At 37.9% G+C, this 24,832-nt stretch overlaps 3 protein-coding genes across 3 annotated transcripts; 1 reads left to right on the forward strand and 2 right to left on the reverse strand.

The window, feature by feature from the left end:
- The first annotated feature begins 3,692 nt into the window (after positions 1-3,692).
- Positions 3,693-16,532, forward strand: LOC140944752 (45 kDa calcium-binding protein-like). The gene is made up of 4 exons (XM_073393867.1): positions 3,693-4,221; positions 7,763-7,950; positions 9,110-9,198; positions 14,658-16,532. Exons 1-4 carry the CDS (start codon positions 3,702-3,704, stop codon positions 14,899-14,901), a joined length of 1,041 nt encoding a protein of 346 aa, XP_073249968.1. The 5' UTR covers positions 3,693-3,701; the 3' UTR covers positions 14,902-16,532.
- LOC140948294 (beta-4C adrenergic receptor-like) lies at positions 9,341-11,986 on the reverse strand. Its single transcript, XM_073397529.1, has one exon. It carries the CDS (start codon positions 11,640-11,642, stop codon positions 10,665-10,667), a length of 978 nt encoding a protein of 325 aa, XP_073253630.1. The 5' UTR covers positions 11,643-11,986; the 3' UTR covers positions 9,341-10,664.
- Positions 16,334-24,722, reverse strand: LOC140944763 (signal peptidase complex subunit 1-like). The gene is made up of 4 exons (XM_073393874.1): positions 24,576-24,722; positions 18,915-18,974; positions 17,086-17,172; positions 16,334-16,531 (listed from the first exon to the last, which is right to left on the reverse strand). Exons 1-4 carry the CDS (start codon positions 24,615-24,617, stop codon positions 16,424-16,426), a joined length of 297 nt encoding a protein of 98 aa, XP_073249975.1. The 5' UTR covers positions 24,618-24,722; the 3' UTR covers positions 16,334-16,423.
- Positions 24,723-24,832: the final 110 nt, after the last annotated feature.

Consider the following 24,832-nt stretch of genomic DNA (forward strand, 5'->3'; position numbering starts at 1 on the left):
AAAGAAATCTTTAAGAAAGTCTTATCTTTTATTAAAACCAGGTTTAAAATCTTTTTCTTATGGCTAATATTGGCCAGGTTTGTAGGCGCCCAGTTTTTCAGGATTTGGATCTACCACCCTTTCAAAATAACGTCGGTGTAGATCCGGGTGCAGCTACATCCCGGAGGACCCCGAGTTAAGTCAATTAAAATAAAAATTGAAATCGATAAAAACAATCAGCAAGCAAATGATTTTCATCGATTGATATCGGAAAACGGTGAAAATCTATCGAGGAAAATCTTTTAGCCTGAATCCCGACTCGAAGGAATTTCTGAAATTTAGGCTAGGAAATCTCTATCTAAGGATGTATTTCTAGTGATACTTGCCTGCAAGAACTGAATGTAATTAATCGAACCGTTTTTGTTATTAAGCTAAAATAATGGGTTTAGAGAAAGTTGTGTGTGTAATAGTTTTCACATTTCTTATTTTCATGTTCGCTGATCACTTGTTACTCGTGGATGTGTTATCCTAGCTTTACTATCATGTTAAAAAACAATAATGGCAGACTTAACGTTATCAATCATTAAAACCATCAAAAATCGATAATATCGATTTGACAGAGCAATTCAGTTTATCGATTTTGACCGATTTCCTTTATCAATCGATAAAAATCACTTGATTGCTACCGATTTTTATCGATCGACTACTCAGGGCTGGACTCATAATAGTAATTCATTCAGGACCCAATCAGTAGGAGCCTTCATCTCCCATAAAAGCCTTTAGAGTCAGCCCTCGGTTGTAACGGAAGGAACGGAGGACAAAGGAAGGAACAAAGAAAAAGCTTTCTCACTCGGCCGCCATTTTTTTCTTTTGTGGTTTTGTGCGGACGTCTGCGGAAACAGTATTTTCGCTGGAAAACAGCAGATCTAAAAGTAAATTTTGACGGGAAAGTGTTGAGTCAAGGTTATAGCACATATGGAGGCTCCTACTTATCGACCCTTGTACATTAGGGGCCCATTACTTTGAGCTGAGCATATCGGGCCTATGCAAGACTCTTTGACACACTAGTCTGGTAATAATAACATTTTATAGTACTTCCATCCTGCACAAAACCTCCTCGCCTTAATTAAGTCAGTAGATGATGCAGAGTACAATAGAGAGCTTTAGATTTGTGGACGACAACTGAAATACAAGGAAAAGTGGAAATAACCGCAATTCCTCACATAGTTATGGAAGGTCTTCCCTCTTAAATATTCCTGGTTTATATCACTGTAGAGCCATGTAATATGTTATAATTGTGGAAATTTCTATAGTTACGTTCTAGCATGTTTTTCCAGCTTTTATGTTTTTGTAAATTTGTTCTGTTCTGTTTCTTTTGTTTTTTTAGATCAAATTCGTGGGCATAAGGGGAAGCAGCTTTCGTGGAGATGCAGCAATAGATGATGTGTTCTTCACCGATGGAGTTTGCCCGTCCTAGGTAAGTACAACAGATTATTGCAAGTCATGTCAAAGTTTGATGTCCTTGGTGTTAACTGCAAATAATGCTATAATCGCTCCCAGCCACTGCGGTCAGCGGAATAAAGCTTAGTGCCTCCTCATGATGTAACCTATTACAGATTCTGCCTGTCTGATGGATATTTAAGTATCTGAGATGACTAAAATATTTGCAAGAGATCTCTATGGGCGTATATAAAGGCAGAGGTGGGGTTGTGACGGAAATGCTACCTGTTGATTAGTCATAACTTTAATAAATTATTAATGATTTTACGAAAGAAGTTACAGTGGAACATCGATATAACGAACCTCTATGTAACGAAGTTCTCGGTATAACGAACGGTACTTTTCTCCCCAGTAATAGTGAAATATGTGAAAAGGAACCTCGAGAAGTAACGAAACCTCCCTTTGGCCGTTCGTTATATGGACTGTAAATCGTTTATTATTTCTATTTTCAACTTAATTATGGCTTATATCTACGCTGTCAACACTGAGCAACTCTACTCATGACAAGGTTTCGCACAGTTGCGATGGGCCAAAATGAAAACGCCAGTGTTTAAAGTGGAACTCGAAACGGGGGGGAGTAAATCCAGCGTGGTGATACGTGCAGTTTGGAAGCAATTCTAAATTTGGGCAACTCTGATATCTGATATCTAAATCTTATTTTTATTTCACAGTTGTTTTTGGTTTTTGGCGTTGTGTGCGGGCAGTGCCATGAACGCAAATATGACAAATAATATTTTTTTTTGGTTCTTAAAATAACCCAGGAACTGAAAGGCCACAGAATATCTTAAAATGACCCGTATATATTTAAGTTGGACCTCCTTCAATCCTAACTGGACTTATAAAGAGGCCATTTTTCGATTGCTTGCTCATGCGTCCCTGCCTCTAAATAGACTCAAAGCTGGAAGGTGACCTTTGTAAAAAAACCTTTTGCTTCTCAATGCAAATCGTGTTATTCTCGTGCTAGCAAGCCTCAGCGAACATTTCTTTTTTAAAACGAAAATCGGGATACATGGTCGTGAAACGTGGTCGGGGCCTGGCCGGCCAGCCACCGGTTAAACCCCATTACAACTAAAATGAATGACAATCGCCATCCATTTTGTTTTATTTTCCTGTCATTTTGCTAATTAATGGCCTCATTCAGGGTAGTTTATTGATTCTGTACTTAATATCTAGCAACTACGCTGTGTAATTCTGATAATTTCCAATTTTGCATCCTTTCAGAATGAAACCAAGCTGTTACCATCAATTTAAAGGCGCTCTCTTTTACGTTGCTGAAAAATTCCTTAAGTTTAACAAAGGAAAACTTTGTCGCCTCCTTCCAGAGTGCTCTATACATTAACGTTTAAAAATAATGAGTAGAAATTCTGATTAAACCAATGAAATGCGTAATTGTGATGACTTGCTTTCTGGTACGAAAAACCCTTTAACTGCTTTGGGGCGCACTCACTGCACTGTAAATCACTCCACAGTCACTATATCACTTCCGTGATCGCCCCCCCCCCCCCCACCCTTCTCGCAGTCAGTTTCTTTTATCCTCTCCTTGTCAAGTTGAAGTGGAGTTTGATGCGGCAAAACCCATAAGTGATGATTCAAGCTCTGACGCCGAGGACTCGACATTGACATTGAAAAGTAATCAAGGAACCAAATCTGGAACACTGGAAAAGCCCATGTTCAGTTTATTTGATGTGATCATTCTTTTTTTCAATGGGAGAATAAAACAAAACATTTAGGGCACAACTTCTAATGAGCAATGTTTGAAATAATCGCCTCCCTCGAGAAATCGCTTTCCCTCGAATAATACCGTTAAAATAAGCCCCTCCAAATATAAGCCCTCCAATCCGGTAACGCAAAAAACCCTCCATTAATTATATAAATCGCCCCTCCAAATATAAGCCCAAGCCCCCCCCCCCCCCCCCCCGAGGGCTTGTACTTGGAAAAGTGCCCTCTGACTGATATAAAGTAAAACAGAGCAAAAACGGTAAATTTACTTGCAACTATAAGGCTAGCCCAATCGATTTTGAAACGCAAATTTCCCACCGTAGATAAGCCCCTCCGAATAAAAGCTCCTCCAAAAATAAGCCCCTCAAAAAAGGGCCTTTGAAAAATATAAGCCCCGGGGCTTATTTTCGGAGTTTTACGGTAATCGCCCCCGGCTATTATTCGAGGAAGTCTGGCAAAGCTCAAAATCGACCTCAGTAACGGAAGAGACTGGAACGAGCGCTATGTCTTCCAAAATGGCGGCCGTAACTCGCTGTCTTTACATTTTCATTTTCTTTCTGGTTTTACTCGCGTCAAGTTTAAGCAAACCGTTAAATATAAGTAGAACACTTTCCGTAGGTAAGGAAAATGATACAAAACGCAAGAAACCTTTACTCGAAGATCATATCAAGGGCTTAAAGCTTGAACGCGACGGACATGTCAACAAGGAATATCACCACGAAGCTTTTCTGGGGAAAATGGTAGAAGATGGCATGCTTTTGTTTGACAACGTAGACGGTTCTCGACGGCTTATCGAAATATTTCATAAGGTTGATAAAAATGAAGATCATAAAGTGAGCAAGGAAGAAATGAAAGATTGGATTCATGAAAAAATTAAGGAACACATTCAAGAGGCAAAAGAGAACAATCATCGAATGTTTAAAATTGTTGATCGGAATGGTGATGGCGTTGTGACCTGGGACGAATTTCGACTGAAGTTTAAGGAGGATAATGAAACTAAAAAGAAGGATTCAACTGAATTAGGTAAGTTTGCTTTTAATTTTCTTCGGCGTTGTCGACCTCAGTTATGCAAAACTCTTAGCATACGCAAGTGGAACTAAATATTTTGTGTTCTTGCGTGGTAAACATCCTGCAAAGGAGCTTTTAGTTTAGAAGATAACTTAAATTTCGTGCGAGATTGTGAGAGACTTTCTATTCATTGCATTCGAAAAGTAAATTCAATTAAGACCGTGAGTTGGAATTGCTGTATTGTATTAATTAGTTTTTCGTTAATTCGCGGACAAACGTACAGCTGTACACGTGTACTGTATGCGTCATCGTTATTAAACTTTTGCAGGCGTGCTATAATTTAGGTGGAAAATCACAGTTGTCGCTTGTCAAACCAACGTGATAACTAGTAGCACACCAGCATGGTCTTAATTTGTGATGGTGAAATGTTTTGTAAGGTGTATTTGTTACCATAGACACTTCTCTGTTTGTGTCCCCTCATTATACTCTGTCATCCATTTTCATTACCAACAGATCAGAAGAGAGAAAGAAATTAAAGTCTTTCCAATTCATACTCCCTCTACGTAAAGGAAAACGAAAATATGACCCTGAAGAAAATAATAGCAATTTTATTTACAGAATACCCAGCAAATATTATTAGATGCACCTTATTTCCATTTAGTTATCAATGACAGAACCCTTTGAAGAACTGGGTGTTAAACCAAGTGGTTGCCTCCTGCCAGTTGGGGTTTTAATCCTGTTATGTTGTATTTGAATTATTTGTTTCCAGGTATTTGAGTGGGGTGCCTGAAACTAGCTGGATAAGCTATTGCACTTTCCACTACAGTGAGATACCATTGTTACTTAAAATTGATGAATCTAATTTGCAGAGTATTTTTCAGTCTAGCAACAATAATTATTTACCCTTCCCCCAAACTGCTGTAACCCTTTCTCCCTCCTTTCTGGATGAAATAAAAACAAACAGTCCCTAAAGGGAAGACTATCCAAAGCCCAAAGGGCAAGCTGTAAAACTAACTTTCATTGCACCCTGTTCACTCAGACAAGGAAATGTATGGATTTTGAAATGGAAAATGTGACTACTGTATCTCAACAGAATTTCTATGTGAATAGATTCATTGCTATTTCATAAATTACTTTAGACCGTACAAAAAGTTACTTACTACAGTTTATTTTGACATCTAAATGAATGTCAGTATTAAATTACTTACTTAATAAATTACTTTAGACCATGCAAAAAGTTACTTACTTCTGTTTATTTTGACATCTAAATGAATGTCAGTATATTTTTCACCTTTTTTGTTTGACTCACATTGGAAGTAAAAAAGAATCTTGATGTTTATCCAGGTGGTCTTAAGACGAGCTTAGGAAGCAAACTATTGGAAAACTTGGGTAAACTCCCTTTGGTTGGTTTGTCATTTAACTGTGTAAATGCAGATCAATGATAAATTCAGCATTTTCTCAGGTTTTATGCTTGTGCTATGTCTCTGATTTTGGCCATGATTATGAAGAAGTATTCTTGGGTGGAAGGGAGTGAATGAGGAGGATTCTCCAGAAGGTCTGATGACTGGAGAAAATCTTTGTCTAGTTTTAGAAAATAATAATTTTTCAGTTGCCGTAGCAGATGCTTGGTATTTGTTTCTCAGCACTATTGTTCAATAAAAATAAACAAATGATACAAAATAAGGCTGATATGGGTGAATAAAAGTGTCATCCTCTTGGCTAAAATTTGTTCCCTGCTTGCTCAAAAAGCACTGAAACACAACTTTAGGTTTCCTGATAATTACAATTCCCCAGCGGAGTGAAAGAGTGAAGTTTAACTTGAGGAAAAGCTGACTTGAAAATGACTTGAAGTTCCAGTGTAAACCAAACCAACACTTCTTAAGGGGCTGATTTACTTTAACATTCTTTCACATGATAATTTGGTGTAGGAGTAATGGTTAGTTTGACTTGAAGAAAAGCTGGCTTAAAATAGACTATAGTTTATTTATAATCACATTGCAACCGAGGGGTTGAATTAGGTGATTATTTAAAATAATTATGATAACTTAAAAACACTACCACTAATAAGCTAATTTATGAGAGCGGGGAGAAGGCCGTGGAGCTTATTCTCTTTTTTCTGTACAACTTCCTTAAATAGTTTGTCTACAAGTTCCTGGCGGAGGTCTGGAAGTTTAATTAGGCTTAATTCAACCAAAGACTCTTTGTATGAGGAGAAAGTGAAAACAATGTGCATAGCTGGCTTTTTACTCCCTCAAAATCATTGGAGAGATACTTGTGAAGACTGTCGTGAAAGACAGGACATGCATACTCCAAGATAGGGCGAATGCAGAAAAACTGAACTAGCTCTCGGGTACCTAGGCCAGAGTTTTAAGCTGAGGTAAACAGTTACTATAGGCACTTCTTAGCTTTCTTCATAATGGAGTCAATGTGACAGTTCCATTTCAAATCCCTAGAGACATTGAGGCCTGGTATTTTGGCAGTGGCAACTAATTCAATAGGCATGTCGTTAACCATAATGTGGTCAAATGACGTGGTTTTCTTAGTGCTAAAGTTTATGTGAGGCTCCTTGCATTTTGTCTTGTTTAGTTGAAACTTGTCTCCGAAAGCGCCGTTGACCAGGGTGTCAACGGCGGCATGGATGTGACTTTCTTGGTTCTTGCTTATTGTCTCCAAGATGGTGTTATCGTCGAGGTATTCCCAGAGATTCATGGCAGGAGCATCAAGCTTGTTGATAATGATGATGAACAGCCATAGCCCCAATTTTGTGCCTTGGAGAACCCCTATCGGGATAACACCCCATTCTGAGAAGCAGTCAGGGCCAAGCTTAACTGGCTGTTTGTATGAAGTGAGAAAACCGATGATCAAAGAGACAACAGGGTCAGGGATGTCATATGAGCACAGCTTCCTGACAAAAATATTCTTTCACATTGTGTGATTTAGGAGTGAAATGGTTAAGTCTGAGTTGAAGAAAGTTGGGTTACGAATGACTTGAAGTTCCAGTGTGAAGAAAACCGACATGCCTCAAAAAGGGCAGATTTTTTTTTAACAGTCATTGCAATTCTTTCTTTAGTGTGAATAAAACCAATATTCCTGGAGGGGCTGGTTTCTTTTAGCCTGCAGGAGCATTCTCCTGTGGGGTTGTAGGTTTCTTTATACAGTACAATTCTCTCGCATCATAATGTGGTGTAGGAGTGAAAGAGTTAAGTCTGACTTAAAAGAGAGCTAGCTTAAGAATGACTTGAAGTTCTAGTGTGAACAAAACAGGGTGCAAAGAAAATCATTTTTACAGCTTGCCATTCAGGCAAGATGAAGATGAAGCTAACATTTACTAGCCCAGCCATCATTTCAACTAGCCCCAAAACCTTTCTGGTGGGCGGAATTGATTTCACAGTTCTTCTTTTATTTGAATTCCTCAAAAAACATCACTTGCCCGTTGGGCAAGTTGAAAACAGAATTCACTAACCCGATAGCAAAATTAAGCCTTAAGCCCTGGGGATATCGGACACAGGCTACTTTCTTTGCATGCTACAAAACCATTTTACATTCTCTCCTGTAGATGATGCTGGTAATCCGGAGGAAGTGATGTCAGAATATTACGCTAAGTTCCGCAGAGGAGACATGAACCTGGATGACAAGCTGGATGAGTCAGAGTTCCTGTATTTTGAGCACCCTGAGCACAATCCTCAGAGCACCAAGGATTTAGTTGAAGATATGATTGAAAATTTTGATCGAAATCAGGATAAGGTGAATTGTCAACAACATGGCCTGATTCCGGATTGATCTGATTCCACTTTCCATAAGAGTCCTTGGATTGTGTGAGAATCAAGCCAGTGACAACAATGATAAATATCAATTTTAAACAATAATTGGATGAGGTTTTTTGTGATATTCCAAATAACCAAGTTCGTGGTAAGTGTTATTAGCCTCGGCTGATAACACTTGCTGAGACCATGAGTTTTCCGGATATTACAAAAACTGATTTTCCATTGGTTTGAAGAAAATGATGACAAACACAATCTCACACAGAATGCAGTTTGACATTTGTCTTGGAAGTCATGCATTACATTGTATGCAGACAACCTACAGATTAGTCAGTTATCTGCTAGCAAATACCTAACTAGTCTTTATGTTGCATTGATTTCCAAAATAAACTGTGAAGGTTCTTAGCCAACGAGAAGGCAGATAATGAATATTGTGTATAAATTCTAGATGCAATTATGGTACTAAAGAAATGGGTGATTAATTTTCGCGATCCCAACTTAGTCACTTATTGACCCATGTTTTTAGATTGAATGAAGGACACTTTACTTTTCATCTACAGTACAAACATTCTGGTACGTTTGCTAACTATAAATGTGAAGAACTGTCTTACCCCAAAAAATCCGAAAATGTGCGACCCCATTCAAGTAACTCTATTGAAAATGCAACTCCAGTATAGTCAATCCAGTCATGAAAATGTGACCCCATCTAGTGGCACATCCCCATTAGCCTCTTCCCACTTGCTACTGGTAGACAATAGTTTCTTGTAAAATGACTGTGAGGGTTATATATTTGCCCAAAAGTGACTAAGATGCGGTCCAATTATTGGCCACAGAATAGACTATAATGGGCTATAGGGGCTCTTAGAGGCCAGCGGCACATACCCAGCGAAAGTTAACCCAAGTACCCCTCCCCCCGGGATTACAGGCAGGACTGGCCCTTGTAGAATGCTCAAAGACAACCCCTGAGTCGTGTTAAAAAACCACTAACCAGTAGTGTTTTGTAAATAGTATTGGTTTGATAAAACCTTGGTAAAGTACATTAAGTCATATTAAAAGAGACTTTGTTTATAATGTTTTATAATTGATAAAAATAATCTGTCTGTTTATAATATTTTTAAAATAAGTGCTGCTTTTCTCTGAAGGTGCTTACAAAGAGTGAGTTCATTCGGCTGCCCCCTGGCGAAGTGGACACTCAGGAAGAAGCCAATATGGATAATGAATACGTCAAAGAGTGAGTACATTTACAATAAAATACAGCAGCTCAATTAAGCGGCCTCCCTCCACTAAGTGGCCAGTAATTAAAGTGCTGAAATAAATGTAGAAATAATTTTAAATGAAACCCTCTGATGTGGCCACCTTATGGCCATCCCCACAAGAGTTCTGCCACTGTTGTCAGCTGTATTATTAAAATGGCCATCATGCGCTTGATACATGTACACTTAGTTGAGCATTTTTTTTTTTGTAAATATACTAAAGCAAACTTTTTAGCATACTTTTCGTGTACTGCTTTTTATTCAGTATGTATTGTACTCCAGCTTTCTCGGAGTTGGACTTTCCTGTCAGCACTTCATTATGCAACACTTATTACTTACTTCTTACTTCTTACGCCCAATAAATTTCAGTGAGAAAACGTATAGGAAAATCGTGCAAATTCCTCTTAAAGGCAGTTTAAAGAAACTGATAATTTTATTGCCGACAAACGGTATATGTTGTCATTTTTGGCCTGGGTTGCTCAACGATTTTCTGGCACTGTTACATATTTCAAGATGTTAAATTATTGCTCTTTGCACTAAATTATTGTAGACAGGAAAAAAAAAAGTCTCACTTAAATTTAGATTTGGAATCATTTTTCCTTTGTATAGAGTTTTTGTTGTGTAACCTTTATTTATAACATAGCAGAGGTGAGGTGCATCTTCTGATTGGTCAATGCATCATTTTTTACTAGACTTCAGTCTTCGTTAAGGTTTTTATTGATAGCAACTGTACAGAGATCATTCAGGATATCATGAAAGCTCTTCCAATCTACATTAAGGAGGAAACTACTATTTAGGAAAACTTTTGCTTGTTATAGATATCAACGAACTTATATCGCCCTCGCCTACATCTTGAGCTACTCTTGTGTTCTTTTTTGTGCTTAACCGCGTCCTGCATGCATCTATAACTCGATGGCTGCACGCTGGGCGTTTACCATTTCTTTCTTTTTTGCTGTATTATTTTTAACTTTCTTTTTCGCTTTCATGTACGACCGGCAAATGGCAATGTTGGTGTTTTTCAAATTTCACTGCATCGGGGAAAGATGAATGACAAACGGTGAATGATAAATAATTAAGGATGCAGTCTATACTTATAACAGGATACCCAGCTTGATTCGTTGTTATAATCCTGTTTCCTTTACAATAAAGCTAACATTTCTTCTCTTAAGGTTAAATTAAAGCTGTAAGAAAAAAAAAACAAGAGAAAAAAAAACAAAACAAAACAAAACAACAACAACAACAACAACAATGACAATACTGCAAGCTGCTAAATAATTTGTCATCATCATCATCATCATCCTCATCATTATCATCATCGCCGCCACCACCACCACAACCATCATCATAATCATCATCATCGTCACCATCAAAATAAGTAGATAAATGAATAAATTTATAAATTTATATTATCTGCGCCTTTCAAGTTAACTTTCCAGTACACAGTCTATTTATAATCTTTTTTCGTCTGTCTTGTTTCGGTTTTTTGATTGTAAAAGGATGGGTGAAGGTTTTTGTCTCCTCTTCTTAACAGTTTCCAGAACGCACTTCGAAATTCCTCCCCTCTCAAGGCGTACACCCACGGATTAACCGCGGAGTTGGAAAATGCAACAAGCGCGGTCCAAAACCACCGCTGTTTAAGCTTTATTTTTAAACAATCATCTGCAAAAAATGTCTGAATAGAAGATAATACGAAAGAAGGTGACCATAAAGTTATGAATAGGCCAATGATGATGGCGATGGTTAGTGCTGTTTTTCTCTCCTTGATGCTGTTTATCGCTGCCTTTCTGCCCGACTCGCTGCTGACGCTAACCACTTGAATTTTCTTAGCTTGAGATCGCGCTACCTTAAAAATGTGAACGTAGCAGTAAGCAACGACACATAAAGGAATGAAAAAGGTGATTGTACACCCCACAATCCAAAACTTTTGTAGGTCCAACGGATCTTGTATCAAGACGCGAGGAAGAAGAGCCAAACACGCGGCCAGCCATATCGAACATATTATGATCCTACATCGGCTTTCGCTGAGCGATGTGTCATAGCGAAACACCTTTACTACCGCTAAATATCGATCGATCGAGACAGCGCAAAGGTTCAGTGATGTGGCGACGACAGTGTGGGCGGCTAAGCACTCTGATGCCATTGTGAGTGGTTCTTTGTCCTCCCAAATGTTCATTGCGCTCCTAGTTGCCCATATTGGGTTAAGTACCACGCCGACAATGAAATCTGCCACAGCCAAAGAAGCTATGAAGTAGTTAGAAATTGTATGAAGACGCGGCTGTTTGTAAATTGTCAGTAAAACCAATAGGTTTCCACCTATGGAAGCCATACCTGACAAACCGTTTAAAACTGTAAGTGCAGTCGAAGATGGCTTGTTTAGAGCGCCCTCGCACATGGCCTGCTCTTCAGGTCCAGTTCCGTTCATTTTTCGAAATTTTATGGGACGTCCTTTTTGTGCTTCTTTTACTTTTTCGGGGAGGTTTCATCCACTTTCCACTGTTTTTGTTAAAACATTCCGCTGAAGTGCAAACCGCTTGTTTACACTCCTCTTCATGGCAGGTGAAGTTGCCTACCTTAGTTTCACGTGTAGAAAATGAAGTATTCGATTTTGTTTGTTGTAATCACGTTTATTGAAAGAGGACTAAGAAAAAGCAGTGGTTTGCTTCCTATTCACCTTATATAAAGTTTACGAAAGCGTCTTGAATCTTTTATTGTTTTAATCAAGTACAATAATAATGAGTCTTTTCATTGATATTATGAACAAGATTTCATCACTAATAGAGTGGTTTTCGTTTGAGTGTCGTAAAACCAAAACCAAAGTAATTACTCTGGCCAATCACATAGGACACAGACAATACATTGAACCAATCAAAACTCGAAGTAATTACATGTGGCTGACGCAAAGCGCGGGAAAATGCATGCGAGCGCGTCACAATTGACTTTGGTTTTACTTCTGATTGGATGAAAAGGTGGCGCGAATCTTTTAAGCCAATCGCATCGTGTAGAAAGTGCAAAACCAATTACTTTTCGACACTCAAATGAAAACCGCTCTATTACTTTCCAAACTTCTGTTACTAAACAGCTTTAGTTCAACCCCTCTTTAGAATGTCATGGCGCTCAATATCTTTACCAAAAATTAAGGAAAGGATCTTAATCTTCAATACATTACTTTCGATTTACCACGTTCAATATTCACACACATACAGCTGACAATGAGGATTCCCTAATGCATCATCCAGTCCCCCGCCTGGGTAGAATAGCCTGAGTCTCATGTAAGGGCTGTCGATAGTTTCATTTCGATAGTTAGTGAGAATTCCGCGCTTGGATTTCAACTTAGAACCACATTGAAGAACAGTGCAGCTGTGGGAGATTTTAGACACAGATATAAAGGTTATTTCATACTATTGTGAAGAACGCCTCTTTTCGATATTAAGTAGGAAATGTGTGAAAGCTCGTCATACACGTGCAGCAAATTTTTCGCTCAGAAAAAGGCAATTTCCAACTGAGTGGTATTATTTATTGCTCTATTCAAAACTGTATTAATGTTCCTTGTCCCATGCAGTGCTAGGAACCGGAAATTTACTTTGGCCTGGGTTTCGTTGTTGCTTTTGAGTTCAGTATGTTTTGTTGAAGGTTATAGAAATCTTTTTTTTCGCATTAAGTACATTGACGGTAGGGATTTTCATTAATTAAGATTTGATGCTATTCACAACAGAAAAAAAATTACATTAATATTTTAGGTCTTAGATGAATACTTTGTTCTTAGCTCTGTATTTAATATTTAATGTTTTGTATATAATTCATTTGATGTATTTAGTTCAGTAGTGTACACTACCCCACGTGCTATTTACTAATATCGCGTCAAAATAAAGGTTTGATGCCAGTATGTGATCTTATTCTCCCGCACTGCTGCTGAATGAACTTGCTACACCGCTGTGAATTTTTTGATTTGAAGATTATCTTTTTTAAACTAGTACGATCGAATTAACAGATTTAAAGATTATATACTCCCCGGTTTGTACTGATGAAAGTTATTTGCGGGGTTTTCTTTTGTTTGAGTTTATTTTCGTAGCTGAAAGATAATGTTTAAAATTTCAAATCTAATTGCTAGCTGCTCTTTTATGATTTAATAATATTTTTTGTCTCGTTTGTTGTTGTTGTTGTTTTTACCTATTTATACGGCGTAACAAACTGTTTACTTGAATTCTTCTCGTAAAGGATGCACCCTTGGAATTAAGTTTAGGGGCAAAATGCAACACGCGTCTCATTAAAAAAAAAAAAACCGTTAAAAAGTTATATATACAATCCTGTCGATGTAAGAATTTCTGTCTCAAACAAGTGTCAGGTTTGATGGGGGAAGGGGGGGGGGGGGGAATCCGACCCCTCCGGACCCTTCTCCTGAATCCGCCACTGTTAAACTGAATGAACGAATTGGTATTTCTGTTGGTCATTTAGTTGAGAATGATCAAAATGCTATTGAACGTCGGTCAACGACTTGAGGTTGTGCACGATCAAGTCCGTAACAGCTATTCACCAGAAAAACTTACAAAACAGACGTTTCACAAACAGGCTTTATAAGACTTATAACCATTGATTGCACTTTTTAACTTTGTGTAGATATATTTTTACTTTGAGTATATTTGCATCTTAACTATATATGAGGATGATTTCAAGAACTTTTCTCTTGACCTATAAACAGAATCAGAATCTGCAAAGTTGCAATTAACAGTAAGGTAAACTCGCAGAAGAATTAATATTAAGAAAAGGTGTCTTCTCACAGAAAGGTTTAAAGAAATTCGATATCCTAAACGTTGATCTAAAAAATAATAATAATAATAATAATAATAATAATAATAATAATAATAATAATGATAATAATAATAATAAATATGAAAAAATAATACAATAAAATAGTAAAAATAAATAATAATAATCATGATCATAATCGTAATCAAGTTATAGACGATTATTCAATTGACCAGCCTGCAAACGACAACCGTTTCTACTCGCTGCTTGGCGCGTGAAGATGCTTCCCAAGCGGCAAGGAGCGAGGAGAAAGGGCTGTATTCTCGGGTTAAAAATTGACATGGATTCACATTTTCCTATACTTATTTTAAATTCGTATAATAAACTATATCAGACGTAATTAACGACCACTTTATTTCTCGCATCCTTTACTCTTCTTACTTTTAATAAAATAACTGAGATAGTACGTGCGTTATTGGTTAAAAATCTATGGTTAAAGTTATTTTATACAAGCAATAGACCACACTTTCTATGGGTTTACCGGCGTGATAACCCACTTGGGATGTTAGGAGAACACTAAAAAAGTCTTGTAAATCACTCCCAACATCCCACATCCCGCGTGGGTTATCACGCCGGTAAACCCCATAGAAAGTGTGATCTATTGCTTAAATAACCTGTACATTCATTTTCCTAGACGCGAGGAGGAATTCGCTGCAATGGACGAGAACGGAGATGGAATAGTGAATTCAGAGGAGTTAACTAAATACTTGGCTCCAACCCACGAGCAGCGCGCGATCAACGAGGCAAATTACCTGGTACGAGTGGCTGACAGAGATTATGACGGGTTTCTATCAGAGCAGGAAATGATTATGAACTATCAGCTTTTCACTGGAAGCAGTATGGCCAACTATGCGGGATATCTGCATGACGAATTTTAGAACATAAACTTCGTTTTTCCATTGTAGATAGACTAATACCTTATTTGTTCGAATAAGCGCCCGAGCGCTTATTTCAAAAGGGTGGAATGGACATTGAATAGCTCATTACGTTTCCATTTCTGTATACTAGAACTGTATTGTAGCATTGACCTTTTCTGAGTAATCGTCTAAAATTCAGGCTACTTTTGAAACACACGTGGATAGAGTTGCCTAGAACCGGTTATATTATCAGAGTCTGCCAAGTCAAAGTATTAAGATATGCAGTTGATAGCCTGACAGTAAGCTCTCCAGTTCGAGTGGCGAGCGAAGCGAGCCGCGATTTTCTTTCGCGTGCGGCTCTTGGGTGACTTCTCAGGACTCCTCCAAAAAGAGAAGAGCTCGCTCACAGGCTAAGCAGTTGACAAAGGACTGAACTTTCCTTCTGATCTCTCCATCAAGAAAGTGATCGGGGAGGGAGAGGGTAAATCGCTAGTCTGGCCTCGGGGACCGCTTTTTCTAAGGTTTTATATAGTGTAACTCGAAGCTGCCAAAATAAAACAGTAAGTAATGACAATCTAAGAATTGAAACTGACAGATACAATCTTCCTAAAATTCCTGAGCCTCTTAGGATATGTCAGCTTTGCTTGTCGAATAAAGTAGAGAATGAAATTCATTTTCTATTCAAATGCAATTTAAATAAAATTTTTTTTTCAAGCCGTAGAAACCATATACTCCAAATTCGTAGACTTAATATAATAAACAAATAGGAAAAAGTTATATTTCTTTTAACAATATCGATCTATATATGTTTGTAAAAAACTTGGCTACTGTGTCTATGAAGCATTTCAACTTAAAGAATTTTATTCCATGAAACAAAAACATGGGAAATACAGATTTCTAATTATAACTTTTAATTATATACTATCTGTTTATTTGATTTTTAATTTTTATAGTTAAATAGTTTAAAAGCAATACCATTTCTGTATATGGGAATGCTAATAAAAATGTTATGATATGTGTTGGAATGCAAGCATCGCTCGTCAACAACTATGGAGGTCGTGAGGATGGCCCGAGTAACTAGTAAGGCGATGGAAGTCCCTGTGTTCCCTACTTGTATAATTTTTATTCTGGCATAGGTCACTGTCTTCTCGAGCTATCCGGCGTTTGATTAACAGAGTTCAGATGGGGTCCTGATCAGAATCTTCACATGCCAAAGGTCAAGTGTTCAATTAAATAGTATAAGTTCACAAAGGGTGCATTCCTTTCAGATGATCCGGATCACGATCAGTGATTCGAAATCACTCGGATCATTGTAGATCAAATAAACCAATGAATCCACTCTGGACAAGGATTCGTCGATTCATTTGATCTACCATGATCCGAGTGATCTTGGATCACTGATCCTGATCCAGATCATCTCAAAGGAACACACCCAAATAAAAGAGTTATTAACAGTTGTTTTGTGTTTAATTTTTTGAACTTTAATATTAGAAGGTTGATCCCAACAAGTATGTTGAGATGAAAGCTGTTATTATAAATAAAACTATTTCTTCTTCTTTCCTCCTTCCCTTTTTGTGTCACTCTTTTCTGGTCGTGGTTTCTGCCAGTCAAGTGGATTCTTTCTGTACATGGGCCATGGTGGTAGTACGATCTGGTTCCAAAACAAATCATATTTCATAGTTTAACATAAATGCATCCTGCATGTACCATAAGTTTGATTCAGCTACCGGTATGTCACTAAAGTCAATCTGCACACTTAGAGCTTGTACATCATGTATTTTTTTTATTTATTTCAAAACAGTAAGTACTTCTGGTAGGTACAGGAAGAGTGATCCAAAGGGAGTAGCCTGCGAAAACATCCGTTTCTCCTCGCTCTTCACCGCTGGGGGCGTTTCGTGAGAAACGTCCCCAGCAACAAAGGGAGAGGCCAACATGAGCGAAGGCCCCGACCCCAAAGGTCTTGCACTTAGAACATTTTAATTAATAATTGGGTACTGCCATTTTGATCTTACATTTAAGCAGCACTCTCCTTGAATGACTTGAATCTTAGAAGCTTCTTCAGGTAGGCAGGGGCCCAACGACATAATTAGACATAACTATTTTACATTATGAATTCATGTTTTGTGCTTAAGGCCAGGGATGGGGGAAGGCATTGTACATGTAAAACTAAAGGTTGACACCTTCAGGAGGAAACACAGTACTTACCAAACAACTGACTATGAATCCAGCAGCAAGAATAATAAAAGTTGCACCAAACTGTTGGATATAATATCCCCACAGAAACCCAACAACCTGAAAGCAATGAACATGCATGTGCGGTATAATAATAGATGCCTACTCTCATATAAATGCCACTTATCTAATAAACAGCCCCTCTACGATGTTAAGTTTGTATTACATGGGTCTCTCTAAAAACACCCTCTGCCTTATAGACAATGGCGAAAAAATTTATCCAAAATACTAGGAATTGGAAAAAGAAAGAACCAAATCATTCAGTTTTAATTATTAAAAAGTTTCTTGCTGTGCATTGTGCCCCATTCAATGTCAAGTTCTCAGTAAGGCTAGATTAACAATCACAACACAATAATCCTGACCAAGGATTCTGAATTTCTGACACTTATTTTGAGATTTGAAAGATTGATATGGATCTCTAGCTGCCCACCTACCCCTTCCCTAAGCCAACATCTTTATCACTTTCTCCTCACTTAGGGCAAAATGTTGGCTTTGGGGAGGGGTAGGTAGGCAGCTTCCCAGAACCCTAAATAGGCCACTTCAAGTTCCAAAAACCCTCACTTTCAAAATGAGGCTAGGTGCACAACCTTTCTTGTGAAAATGAGTGTGATTTGCATGAGAATGAAAATTTTTTCCATATCAAAGGCTGAGCACTTGACCTTGATTTGATACAGAGGCCTGGGGGAACTCAGAAATGGCCTATTGATCAGACATACATTGTATTAATGGGTAGACTGAATATTCTCTTATTCTTCTAAACTCTCTTTACAATATTTTCATTGAAAGAGTATTATTTTTGTTGAGCTTATCATAGTTATGAGAATGCCCCTCTCTTTTGATTGCCTCCTATCTATTGCAGTACTGTTCAAAAGTAAGTTGACAGTCTGTTGCGAGTCTCGATTCTTGACTCGATTCGCGATTCTCGATTCCTGCGTGAATCAAGAACAAGCTATCAAGAATCGTGTCGAGAATCGAGTCTCGCAGGACAGAAAACAAAAGATTCACTCATGACTGATTTCTCGATAATTTTTCAAAAGATACATGTACAGCTGTAACACAATGCAGCATGGTTTAATATTCGCGCAAGGGACTGTATGCTCGAAACAAGATCAATTCAAGTTATAAAGCGAATGTTTCTTCAAGGACATGTATCATGGTTCATTTCATGCCCCGAAACCCTTAAAGTAAATTATTATTCATTCAAAATATTTTCCCGATTCTGATTGGCTAAAAACACACGTTTAATTCACCATAACCAGTTACTGATGACCAAATTTGGAAGAAGTTTGTGTTTAACAAGGAAATGACGTCAAAAATGCAGCGTTTTAGCAGGTTAAGGCACTGTTAACCGAGAAGACCTTGGGACGAGGTTGAGTTGTTTTGCTTGTGAACTTGAAAAATGGTGGACATTTCACTTGTTTCAAGAGTAAGAACTAGGCAAAAAAATAGCTAAAAACGTGGCAAGAACAGCAAGAAGACAACTCAAAGGGCGACATCTGCTATTTGGAGAATATTTGTGGAGCTGGACAAACCTAAACGTGCACTATCGAAGATGAACTTAATGTTGATGGATCGATGGAGGTAAGCACATTTTAGCCATTGTTTTAAAACTAGGAATTATTTTGAATGAATAATAAAACAATTATTGAATTCGGCTTTCGTATCATATGACGAATTATGGAGATCTCGGAGGGTGTTATCCGCCGATAACACCCTCCTCATTCTCCATAATAATATTCTTCATAAGATATTCAGCCTCATTCATTAATTGTTAAGTAAGCAAGAATGAATTAAATGTTTACCCCAAAAAATAATATGATAATGTGGAAGAGTCTTTCTGCTAATTTCTGTCCTTCATAGTCCTAAAACATAGGAATAAAATGATATTAATCATATTGTTTTGCACAAATTGTTTGCTTTTCTACAATACAATTATAACAATGCCTAAATGTCAACAGTTAGTAACATACGTACACTGTACATGTACTAAAAAAGGACCAGTCCAGATCAATGTCAGTTCACAACTCACCCAGGGACTGGGAGCCTTGTAAAAACCAGGAGACCTTAAAGGAATTGTAGGAACTCCAAGTGCTGGCCTGTAAGAGCCTCCTTCAAATAAGTGCACTACATGTACATACATGTACTCAAATAAGCACCCCTTTCTCATCAATAATCCATTTTATACAATGTACAGCCGTACATGTAGTTACGGATTGAGATGAGGCTGGAGTTGACCTTACTTTGGTACAACCCTTCCTGCTTCATTATGTATATCATGTTGTTCTTATGCTAACTAGTAGTTTTAAGCTTAATTTCCATCAGAAAATGACAAAGGTTTGTATCACATTTGGTTAAGCACTTGGATGCCAAGCCTATTGAGTAAGGATACCCAATGCAACAGGGTTGTGATTTCAGAATGTAAGATGTAGAATAGAATATCCACTTCCAATAACTTCTTAAAATAGGGTATAGATGTAGTATTTCAAAGGCAGGAAAGGTTGACAGTTTGGAGTGTGCAATCTCTAGGACTGGGTCAATGCCAGATTGGTGTCAACAAAGGGTGCCAAATTCAGGGCTTGAAGTAACCTCAAGCAAAAATATAGGGCTTAATATAGGGGTAATTTTGTTAAAAATATACATGTACAGCTGTATAGAGAAAATGGTAAAATAATAGGGGAAATAATTTTATAGTGACTTTTCAAACCACATAATTATATTATATCCAGTGCCACTTTCACAACTCTGCAGAGGGTAAGGAACAACAAATTTTAGTCCAACATTGTGAACACTTACACAGAATTTTTCTGAACAAAATCTCTAACTTTGAGCAAACAAAAAAAATTGTACCTCAGGGATTCATACACACACACTGACCCTAAAGAAGTATTAGTGAAAATACTGTTATTGTGTTTTGCAACTATTAGAACGTTTTCTACACGCAACAGTGAAATTGGTGGGCCTACACAACATTAACCTTCTGTTCTTAATTTTTAAATGTAGAGTTGTTTTGTCCGTGAATGCAATGACTCCCTAACATGTTTTGCTGCGCCGGGTCCAGAGATTAAGAGATGCTTGCAGGATGTACTCGAATTCTCATGAAGAGTGATCTACAGATCCGCATTTAAAAGAACAAATCATAGCCTAAACTCGAAGCTACACCAACTAACTAATTATGGAGAATTGCAATTAACTACTGATACCCTCCAATTCTTTGTAGATAATGCGAGTCTTTGGAGTGGAGTACAATGGTTTTATAAGTAATTCCTTTTTTGGTTATTACTTTTGAATTTTATAGCTTCACAGCTGGTGACTGTTTGGTTAATCATAAATGCCACTTTCTGATCAGGCAAGACCATGGTTTATATGAACCTTGTCAGTGTAGCTCTGGCTTTGCATTCAGTTACAATAACTATTAAAGGAACAACAGGGCTGTGCTCTAGCATAGCCCGGTGGCCCCTGGTGCCTAACGTTTGCTCTCGGGCGACTAGCAAATCTTACTTTTTTCATACAAATCATAAGCTGGGCACCCTAGATTTTACAGTTTCAGAGCACTGGGCTCCCTTCAATTTTCCTTAGAGAACAGCCTTGAACAACATTAGTCTGATGGTGAAAATGGAACAGTCATTCTGTCAGACTGAGCTTTAACCTTGCATATTATCAGAGATACCCCATTGCAGATTGGAAATTATTATTTTCCTACTGGCTACTTAAAAAGCAACCAATTACTGAGTGTGGATTTCAACCCTCTTCTGTTTCCAAAATGAGTGTGGACAAAGTTGCCGCATACTCCTTCTAAACTTTGGAAAATATCTGGATAAAGATCATTATTATTACCAGTTTGGCTGTGGATGGTCCGAAACATTCTCTGTCTTTGTCACATACTTTGAGCAGATTTCCTGTGGGTGTGGAACACCAGGGCTGGTGCCAACCGGCATGACGCCATCCTGTTACAATTCATGACTATTGTTTCTTGAGGGCCAGCATACTCGTATGAGATCTTCTCTAGTATTTTTGTAGATTCCTTTTTTTACAGTTTAAATTTCGGATATTTTAGATTTTTTTAAATTTATTTTAGATTTAGATACGATTTGTATTATATACATCTCCATATTATATTGTAGTTTTCTGGGGAGCATCGCACTTACAGTGCCTAGTGCACTTTTGGATGCTTCCCTCTCCTCCTACACTAATTTTTTCAGTGTATATGCTTATACTTTTGCTTACTACATTGGAGAAAACTGTAATAACATTGTAAAATTGTAATAAATTGTGACCCTCTTTGGGAAAACGGACACTAACGCTTTTCCGTTTAAATGGTGAAACCGTTTACTATCCGTTTAAATCCGTTTAATAGGTTCATGCAAGCGTTTAAACGGTTTGCTTATCCGTTTAAAAAAAGTTGCATCCGTTTAATGCTTTAACGAAAACGTTTAAACGGTTTGCTTATCCGTTTAAAAAAAATTGCATCCGTTTCATGCATTCGTGAAAACGTTTAAACGGTTTGCTCATCCGTTTAACGCTCTAGGGAAAACGTTTAAACGGTTTGCTTATCCGTTTAAGAGGAAAGCAAGCAGCGTTTAAGAACTGCGAGCAGAACTATGAAGCAGGGTCGCTCGATACTCGCCGATACGTGAACTGCCGAACAACTGTAAAGTATTTTTTACATATTTTTAGTTCTAACTTATCCTTGTTTTTAGAAGGCGAGTAATCGTCGTATCCTTGGAGAAACGGCTAAAATTTTAAATAAGTTAAAACGTATTGCATCGAGAGCCGATAAAGCCATTCGTTCACAGGAGAGTGCGGCGACCGTGGTTCTGTACTTGATCTTGTTTCGGATTTGGTGAAATCGAATAAAATCACACTCTCTTGGTTCCCGTTCAACTTTGTGCTCACTGTCATGCAATCAAAAATTAAAAGTCGAAACCATCGCACAAATAAAATCAAGAATCTGGAAGATGAAGAAGATAAATGCGCATGATATCGATTGTGTTCTTTCCTCGGCGGGCACGCAAAGACTGAACTTGAATGTGGTACGCTTTTATTGTCTGGCCCCGGCAGTCAAGGAAAATGAAAACTTGATGTATTGTATTAATCTTGAGGGTGGGGGGGGGGGGGGGGGGCATTAATGTAAGGTTTTAACGAAGAGAAGCTTGTAAAATAATTCCCTACTAGCAGAGGTCTCTCACGGCGAGGCAAAAATGAGAGAAAGGAGAGAGACTCTCTCCTTTCTCTCATTTTTGCCTCGCCGTGAGAGGCCTCTGCTAGCAGGGAAGTAAAATAACAGTTTAAGCAAAGAAAAGTTTTCCATGTGAAACAAGCAATTCTCACCACTAAAAAGGATCAGATTACACGAAGAGATAACGAAAGCGCGATAGAATAGTCGCTTCTGTTGGAAAATCTGATGTTGGGGAAAAAATCTAACCAGCAAATGGAAAAGTAAGAATAAAAAAGAATTACAAGCCTAAAGCGAACGACAAAGGAAAAGAAAACAACGCTATTTTTTTCGAAACCTGCCGAGTTTATAATAAAGTGAAAACAAAAATACCGACGTGCCGTACATCGCATGTCCTTGTAAACATTTCATGCAGCGCAGCGAATCGTTATAAAATTCAATCGGGAAACAAAAAGCCTCGAGAAATTTCAGAGCAGGTTTAAATGATTAAACTGCACAAATATTTATCTACAAAGTGAAACCGAACCGACACTAATTTTGTAGTTGCAAGAGAAACGATCATTTTTTATATTTCCCCCTAGGCCTAAATATTACCGATCGCTTCCTCTGCAAGCTGTTTTATAATTTCAAAAAAGTATGCCTCATGACACTTCAAACTTTTATATAGCAGGTTCGTAAAGCCACAGGAGTCTGAGTACTGACTTTTATCCGAATATTTATACTTGTGATAGCACCTTAGTTTCAAGAAAATAATCCTTTCAACAGGAAGGGACCAAGAAACTGTCAATTGCTGGAAAAAAGGAATCTGTTCCTATGCAAAACACGCATAATTTGCTCGTTGGCACTCTATCGATAGTTATACCTAGTCTTATTTCCAGCGTGTTGCGTTATTTGACCCCGATGCGTGTAGGCTTGTGACAAGCTTCATTGCCTATGCAATTTTTTTTTGTGGAACTTCATAACAAAAGATGAAACACCTTACTTTCAAGAAAATAATCCTTTCAACAGGAAGCGACCGAGAAACTGTCAAATGTTGGAAAAAAAGGAATCTATTCCTATGCAAAATATGCATGATTTGCTCGTTGGCACTCTATCGATAGTTATACCTAGTCTTATTTCCAGCGTGTTGCGTTATTTGACCCCGATGCGTTTAGGATTGTGACAAGGTTCATTGCGTATGCAAATTTTTTTCGTGGAACTTCACAACAAAAGATGAAACATGTGAAGTTCATTTTCAAGAAGGAGATTATGAATTAAACCTGGAGTGTTTTTTCGCGATATAACAGCTACGGTTTCATGACAGTATTATAAAGAGTTAGTTACACCTATTGTACGCATGTTTCGGAAATATTTTTGAGATATCATCGTTATGAAAAAAACAAGAAACGACCAAAACAAGCGAAACCCCCGAAACGATTTCGCTTGATTTGCTCTTCGTTTTGGTTTTGGTTTTGGTCGTTGTGGTGCTTTCGCTCGTTTCGTTCCGATGGTTTCGTTTTGTTGTTTCGGGTTTTAGCTGAGGGCAAACGAGAAGCGAACAAATGAATAAAGTTCATCAGATATGGCTTTTCGGACGGTATTCCGGTTACATTTGACCAAGAGACTTCAAGTTATTATGCTCCATGTTTACTATCCGTTTAGCGTTCTAAGTAACTGTTTTTCCTGGAACGATCTTGCCGACTTATCCGTTTTCAAACGTTTCCAGCTGTCCGTTTGTGGACTTAGGTCAAACGTTTAACGGTTTAAGCTATCCGTTTTTGGAGTTTGGTCAACCGTTTAACGTTTCGAGCTAACCGTTTATATTTTTAGTCAACCGTTTAACGCTTCAAGCTATCCGTTTTTGGACTTCGGGCAACCGTTTAAATTTTTTGCTATCCGTTTAAAGAGTTATGGAAACCGTTTAAACGCTTGAGTTAACCGTTTACTATCCGTTTAGAACCGTTTTTCTTGACCGTTTAACGGAAAAGCGTTAGTGTCCGTTTTCCCAAAGAGGGTCACAATTGTAAATTGGGTCTTAAAAATACAGTGTAGACACATTAAAGCGCATGCATGCATGATGAATAAACCAGGCTTCGTGCAATTGCTTGATCATAATAGGGTCTCAGCTCAGAAGCACCCTACATAATAGGGTGACTACACCGTGCTTCCAACATTTCGCCTTAAAAGCTGAAGTCCTCAGCTAGCAGACCTATGAACATGAACATGCTTATGTTTTAAGACAAGGTGATCTTTGGTGATCGTGGTACTACTATTTATAAAATAATTACGCTAAAGTAGAAAGTAATCTTACCATGTGAACTGGAATGCTTTTGATCCAATTTTTAAGGTTCATTATTTCATCTACACTGCCAAAAAACTGTTCAAAGTAGGGTACAAAACATAGATCCTATGAAAACCATACACGTCGTTTGAGACTGTTTGAAAGAAGATGAAAAGTCGGTACAATTGGTCAGCGAAAGCATCATGATCATGCGTGAAAGCAAATAATAACAAAAGCGTGGCTACCAAGTTTATTATGGCGGGTTTCTTCGAATTTTCCTTCTTATA

The sequence above is a fragment of the Porites lutea genome, chromosome 1, assembly GCF_958299795.1.
Source record: "Porites lutea chromosome 1, jaPorLute2.1, whole genome shotgun sequence".
NCBI classification, from domain to species: domain Eukaryota; kingdom Metazoa; phylum Cnidaria; class Anthozoa; order Scleractinia; family Poritidae; genus Porites; species Porites lutea.

Coding starts and splice junctions, on each gene's coding strand:
- LOC140944763 (XM_073393874.1), bottom strand. CDS start 24,617: ATGAACCTTAAAAATTGGATCAAAAGCATTCCAGTTCACATG. Junction 18,975..24,575: donor AAAGCATTCCAGTTCACATG/GTAAGATTACTT, acceptor CCTATGTTTTAG/GACTATGAAGGACAGAAATT. Junction 17,173..18,914: donor TTATCATATTATTTTTTGGG/GTAAACATTTAA, acceptor CATTGCTTTCAG/GTTGTTGGGTTTCTGTGGGG.
- LOC140944752 (XM_073393867.1), top strand. CDS start 3,702: ATGTCTTCCAAAATGGCGGCCGTAACTCGCTGTCTTTACATTTTCATT. Junction 7,951..9,109: donor TTGATCGAAATCAGGATAAG/GTGAATTGTCAA, acceptor TTTTCTCTGAAG/GTGCTTACAAAGAGTGAGTT. Junction 9,199..14,657: donor GATAATGAATACGTCAAAGA/GTGAGTACATTT, acceptor TCATTTTCCTAG/ACGCGAGGAGGAATTCGCTG.
- LOC140948294 (XM_073397529.1), bottom strand. CDS start 11,642: ATGAACGGAACTGGACCTGAAGAGCAGGCCATGTGCGAGGGCGCTCTA.